Source organism: Euleptes europaea, chromosome 13 (genome assembly GCF_029931775.1).
Source record: "Euleptes europaea isolate rEulEur1 chromosome 13, rEulEur1.hap1, whole genome shotgun sequence".
NCBI lineage: Eukaryota > Metazoa > Chordata > Lepidosauria > Squamata > Sphaerodactylidae > Euleptes > Euleptes europaea.
The window spans coordinates 26,914,871-26,921,729 of record NC_079324.1 but is presented as its reverse complement, the minus strand read 5'-3'; the positions used below and the strand labels follow the sequence as shown (position 1 = coordinate 26,921,729).

At 44.4% G+C, this 6,859-nt stretch overlaps 1 protein-coding gene across 1 annotated transcript; it reads right to left on the bottom strand.

The window, feature by feature from the left end:
• Positions 1–5,814: 5,814 nt before the first annotated feature.
• On the bottom strand, positions 5,815–6,088 carry LOC130486460 (acyl-CoA-binding protein homolog). Its single transcript, XM_056859731.1, is given in 1 exon segment — positions 5,815–6,088. A coding segment is annotated over 1 exon segment (258 nt). The 3' UTR covers positions 5,815–5,830.
• Positions 6,089–6,859: the final 771 nt, after the last annotated feature.

The window sequence follows — 6,859 nt, the reverse complement described above, 5'->3', positions numbered from 1 at the left end:
AAACTAGGAACCAGTTTGAACTTCTTCCATGTTCTTGATCTGGGCTTGGCAGAAGAAGTTTCAGCATCCTAGAGGTCAAATTTAGTACATTGGTCAAAGTTAGTATGTTGGTTTAAATGTCCCATCTTAAATTCTCAGCACTACCACTGTGCAGATCTAAGGAAGACAGATGTAGGTCACAAGAACACACGACGTTTCCTTATACTGAATTAGACCATCGGTCCATCACAGTCAGTTTTGTCTATTCAGACTGGCGGCAGCTCTCCAGAGTCTCAGGCTGAGGTCTCTCACATCACCTGATACTGGATCCTTTTACCTGGAGACAATCTCCATCTGTCCACGTGCAGAAAAGCCTAATCTCCTAAGGATAAAATATCTGTCAATCACATGGAGCTTCCCAGTACCAAGTCAGACCACTGGTCTGTCTAGCCCAAGTCACTTACTCCAACTGGCTGCAAACCTCTAGGATTCTAGGCAGAGCTATTGGATCCTTCTTATGCAGATTTATTTAGAACATTTCTATGCCACCTCTCCAGAAATCCTGCTCTAGAATAAAACACAATAGTCATAAAACAGCCTGAAAATAGTTAAGAATGAAGCTGCCACTTCGTATATATGAGAGCCAGCATGGTGTGGTGGTTGGGAGTGGTTGACTCTAATCTGGTGAATCGGGTTGGTTTCCCTACTCCTCCACATGAAGCCAGCTGGGTGACCTTGGGCCAGTCACGGTACTCTCCAAACTCTCTCAGCCCCACCTACCTCACAAAGTGAGGTTGTAAGAGAAGGGAAGAAGGTTGTAAGCTGGTTTGCTTCCCCTAAAAAGGTAAAGAAAGTTGGTATATAAAAACCAGCTGCTGCTTATCCTCCTCCTCCTCCCCACAACTCCAAGCAGTAGGTAGTCAAACCATAACTTGCCCAAGGTCACCCAGTGAGATTCAAGGCTCAGCAGGGATTTGAGCCCTTTTCCCCCCCAGCCAAACACTTAAGAGCTGCCATGTCACCCTGACTGTGAATGTCACACTGATATAATCGCACCATGTGAAGCCTTGCATGAATCAGATGGTCACATGAAGCTGCCTTATACTGAATGAAACCTTTGGTCCATCAGAGTCAGTCTTGTCTACTCAGACTGGCAACGGCTCTCCAGAGTCTCAGGCAGAGGTCTTTCACATCATCTACCTGCCAAGACCCTTTAACTGGAGATGCTGGGGATGGAACCTGGAACCTTCTACATGCCATGCAGATGCTCTGCCACTGAGCCATGGCCCCTCCCATGAGATATGAGATGAGGATGGGGTCATTATGTTGTAGGTACAAGAGTGTTGCTGCACCATCCACCTTCTGAAGACTTTCCTTGGGAAGGTGAGCATAACTTCAAATCTCTGAGCACCGGGCATGAGAAGGCAAACTGCACCATGCCAATGCATCTCTCCGGTATTGGTTCAAGGTCTGCCTTCCTTTGATTAATGTTTTGTCCCAATAGGAACCGCAGCCGGCTGCTCTTCAGTCTCGTTTGTCACTTAAGAAGTTAGTACATTTTATTCACAGCTGACATTTTCATGTCTCTCTGGAGGTGAGTGGTAAAAGCAATGTTATTGCAATTGTTTCCGCTGATGGGAAGAAATGTCTCGAGTTACCTTTTGCCGTTCAGCTCGCAGCTCCCAAGAAATTGGTGGTATAGGAAGGAAATCTGTCACTGGTGAGACACATCATTTTTTTAAAAAAAAGGCAGACTTGAAATTTACATGTGTAAAAGGACATCCGTAATTTCCTCATATTTACCTAATCGTCTCTGATGGATTCAGGCCATGCTTTTCATTTACTCCAGATGTGATAACTAAACTGTCAGCTACATTTTGGCTCTTCCTTTCATCTTTCCTGCAGCCAATAATAAAAGATTAGTAATTGACAGCGGTTGCTAAGGCTAAGGGTATCACGTATTTAAAACACAGGAAGACAAGTGTCGAATTCTTTCAAAGGATCGTTGGAGGGAGAACAGAAAATTGGATTATGCTGTTATCTGTTGTTCAAATGGCAAAGATGATCAGTGTCATTAAACTGTCAAGGGGCATTTTAATTATATTTTTTTTAAGTGGCGCTATTTCTGTGCCAATATTGCAAGCTTACAGGAGGAAAGCTACAGAAAGTGAGAAATGGGGGAGAGGGAAAGACGACGGAGCAATATTGGCCAAGACACAACTCCACAGCCATTCAATCATCTCAGGATTAATTCCTCAAAATATATTATTTGGTTTTGCAAAAAGGAAATCTGTTAAAATGATTAATGCCCCACCATTTGTGATGTTGCGGCGACAGCTCCTGAACTACCAAACCCCCTGGTGACACAAATTACCACTTGAGTCTTTTCTTCTTTTTCTTTAGCTATGAGAATTTGATTTTTGATACACGTCACTGTCTGCCCTCTGGAGTGATGAACTGAATGGCCAGCGAATCCCAATGATGTACCAAGGACTTCTGGCTCAGCAACCTCACGACTGCAGCAGAGAACCATCTGAAGTGGTAACAGCCCTGGATGCTGAACAACTGAGCTGGTCCCTGGTGCAGGCAGGAGGAGCAGCCAGTATGGCAGGCAATTGTAACAAGTAGCCCCTTAAAGACCAATCCGATTTCCAGGGTGTAAGCTTTTGAGAGTATCTAATGAAGTGAGTGTTGACTCTTGAAAGCTTATACCCTGGAAATCAGGTTGGTCTTTAAGGGGGAAGCAGGACAAGGATAGGCAAGCCCTGCACTGAGGCATTTAAATCTTAGCAAGAGAGAGATGAAGAGGGCTCCCTATCTCTCCCTCTCTAAATATAGAATACAGAAGAGGGAGAGCAGGACAAATTAAATCCCCCCTTCCTATTGACACTCACTAAAGGTATGAGATTCTAGAATGGATCTTAGCTAGCCAGAGGAGACTCCCCACGCCCCCCGATCAGATGAACTGAGAAGACAGCACACCCACACAGTAATGCTGACATTCTATACAGATAAAAAAATCACATGGTTTAACTATCTACTCAATATCAGATTAATATCTATATGGTATAGTTTATGGGAATGTCCCCTGCTCAGGATGGCTTATTAATGATATGAACTTTTTAATCTATATATCAAGCGTGTTGGTCTTACGCTATTTAATCTTGTGTCGGTTGCTTGGCAACAACTTAAGCAGCAACCACCCAAGGAAGCGATGCTGGAAACCCACCAACAAGCTGACCGGTGGTGGCTTTGAGACTGAAAGTGCATGGAGACTTGGCATGGGCCTTCAGTACCAGAGTTGCCCTCCTGCCCAGGTGATTTGTGGCTGTGGCTTCAATTTATTTGTTTTAAACTTCTTTAAAGCCTACTCTACTCCCAACTCAGCTAGAATCCAAAGCAGATAAAAACAAAAAACAGAATAATTAAAATAACAGTTTAACAATACTAACCCCCGCTTAAGCCATATATATTTCAGCTCTGAATATAGGGTTAAAAAAGTTGACAATTCTTAATCAGACCCCAAAGCCCTTCAAAAATCCGTTTTACAGCCTCCCTAGAAGGCGATCAAGGACTTCTGCGAGGTGGATCCAAAAGAAAGGGTTAACAATTGAAAATACCTATATCTGGGCTGTAGCTGATCATACTCTAGCCAAGGGAGCAGGGACAAGAAGAAGACACTGTTGGGACAATCAAAATAGCCACAGGATGCATAGGGTTGCCAGGTCCCTTCTGGCCATGGGGGTGGGTCTGGGGGTGGTGATCTGTAATGATGTCACGTCCAGGTTTAACTAGAAGCACTGGTATCGCACTGGGACACTCTAGAACTGTCCTTCAAAAACTCTATGGTTTCCATGCCAGTGCTTCTGGGTAAACCCGAAAGTGATGTCATTGTGCCAGGCTCACAGATCACTCCCTCCTTCATCTGGCCTGCGTCTGCCCACCGACCAACTGGGTCTTGGTGAGCAGCCCACTCAATTGGCAGATGATTGCCTGCCAATACTAGGAAGATAGGAACCCTATGGATGAGGTGGTCCTTCAGGCAAGTAGGCCCTAAGTTGGGGGGTCCCAACCTTTTTGAGCTTGTAGACACCTTTGGAATTCTGACACTTGACACAACCACAAAACGGCTGCCACAAAAAGGCAGAGCCAACCACAAAATCTCAGAGAGTGAGGTCATGCATAACTCTAGTAGTATCTCTTCAGCATTTCATACAGAAGCTCTGTTTTACGAGATGCCTTTTTTAAATGAACACATTGTTTAAAAATATTGTCTTGTGTATGCAGAGCTCATACAACTTCACTCATACAGTGAAGATCCTTGTTTTGTGGTGGCAGCTGCTGCTGAAGCAACTATAAAAAAAATCTGCACAGTCAATCAGATCTCCAGTTGCCAATCAGAAGCCATACTGGGCAAAAGCCCCACCTGACCCCACCCACTTTCTAAAAACATTTGGCAGGCACCCAGAAAGGTCTCTGTGGGTGCCATGGTTTCCACGCTGTCCTAAGTTGCGAAAGAGTTTAGAGGTAAGTACCAACGCCTTGAAAAGAAAGAAATAGGCAGCCAGAGGAGATGTCAAAATGTGGGTCTCAGGACAGACCCCTTAATTTGCTCTACCCAAAGGATGGCTCTGCATGTCAATGTCTGAAAATATACTCAAGGTTTGAAAGGAGCAGCAGGTGACTCCTGATTCCCAGAAAGGACATTTAGAAATTAGAACACAAGAGAAGGATAATGTACCGAGAAAAAGGATGATTTATGATCTGGGATATTTTTATTAAAAACTGCAAGTGTTCCGAGTATCAAGCCTTCGCTTGCAAATAAGATTTAAAAGATTGAATGGAAACTAATTGAGACAAATGACTGTAGATAATAAAGACAGAGAGGTAAAATTGACATAACTGACTTCCTAACCTTCTGTGTAACCTGGGTGGAATGGGTCAAAAATCACAGTGAGCTTTAGAAGACAGGCATTTGGATATCACCATCTATAAAATGGGGTACACATGAACACACATGAACACATGAAACTGCCTTATACTGAATCAGACCTTTGGTCCATCAAAGTCAGTATTGACTACTGAGACTGGCAGTGGCTCTCCAGGGTCTCAGACAGAGGTCTTTCGCATCACCTACTTGCCTAGATGGAGATGCCAGGGATTGAACCTGGGACCTTCTGCATGCCAAGCAGAAGCTCTACCACTGAGCTATGGCCCTTCCCCCATAGTCCATCTTGAGTAATTATAGCCACCAACTGCCAAAGCAGTAGTTAGTCTGCTATTGCCCACAAATTATGCATTATTCTTGAATGCTCTCTCCCACCCAAAAAAACACAAGTAAAAAAAATTAGAACATAAAATCCAGATATGTATATGCCATAGGGTTGCCAGCTCTGGATTGGAAAATTCCTGGAAATCTGGGGGTGCATCCTGGGGAAGGACCTCAGATAAGTATAGTGCCATACAATCTGCCCTCCAAAACAGCCATTTTCTCCAGGGGAACTGACCTCTGTGGTCTTCAGACCAGTTGTGGTTGCAGGAGATCTCCGGGCCCCAATTTGCTGGGCAACCCAGCAAGGGGCTTTCAAGGCAAGTGAGAAGCGGGGGGTGGGGGTTGCCATTGCATTCTTCTGCAGAGTTTTCCTCAGTGAGATCTGATAAGGTCAGACCATTCCATACCATTCCACACCCCACAATCCAAATTTTTGTGTGAAGCTTTTGACCAGTGTAGAAGTTAAGGGGAGGGGCTGTGACTCAGTTTGTAGAGCATCATATCAACTGCCAAGTCAGTAGTACCCTTGCCTTCAAACTATCCATCAGTTACGGAAGAGTTCATATAATTGCGGGTACTCTACTTTCCATATTTCTGCATCAGATCATTTGCTTTAGAAATATAAGCTTTCATGACATCTTCCTTTGACATACCGTTATTAAGGTTCCAAGCTTCCCATTTGGCTTTGCCTTTCAAGTCTAGCATTCCTGGACATTCAATATTAATGTTTCCCACAGTAGATTGTAGAGTCTATAGAGCTCCCTCAGTTCATTGTCACTTGGTCTTTAATTGTCTTACATTTTCTGCTGCACTGTCAAACTCAGCCTGGAGAGACATATTCCGAAGCCGGTAAGTAAGGAATAAAATGCTATCTCTCAGTTTGTAGAGCATCTGCTTGGCATGAAGAAGGTCCCAAGTTCAATCTCTGAACATCTCTAGTTAAAGAGACCAGGCAAGTAGATGATGAGAAAGACCTCTGCCTGAGACCCTGGAGAGCCACAGCTGGTCAGAGTAGACTATTCTGACTTGGATGGACCAAGGGTCTGATTCAGTATAAGGCAGCTTCATTTGTGTAGTGGTCAAGAGCATTGTTCGGAGCGTAGGACTCAGATCTAAAGAACCAGGTTTGATTCCCCACTCCTCCACATGAGCAGCGCAGGCTAATCTGGTGAACCAGGTTGGTTTCCCCACTCCTACACACGAAGCCAGCTGGGTGACCTTGGGCAAGTTACAGCTCTGTTAGAGCTCTCTCAGCCACACCTACCTCACAGGGTGTCTTTTGTGGGGAGGGGAAGGGAAGGTGATTGTAAGCCTGTTTGAGTCTCCCTTAAGTGGTAGAGAAAGTCGGCATATAAAACCCAACTCTTATTATTATTATTATTCCGTTTCTTCAAATGACTCAGTTTCTGTCTAGCACACTTTTACCCCCATCCTTCCTGCAAGGAGATCAAAGGGATGCAAATGTTCCTCTCTTCCTCCTTTAATCTTCCCAACAACCTTGTAAGGTAGTTAAAGATGAGAGAGACTGACAGGTTCAGGATCATCCAGCAAAGCTCAGCATAAGACAGATTTGAACCAGGGTCTCAAAGATCCTGGTCTGCCACTCTA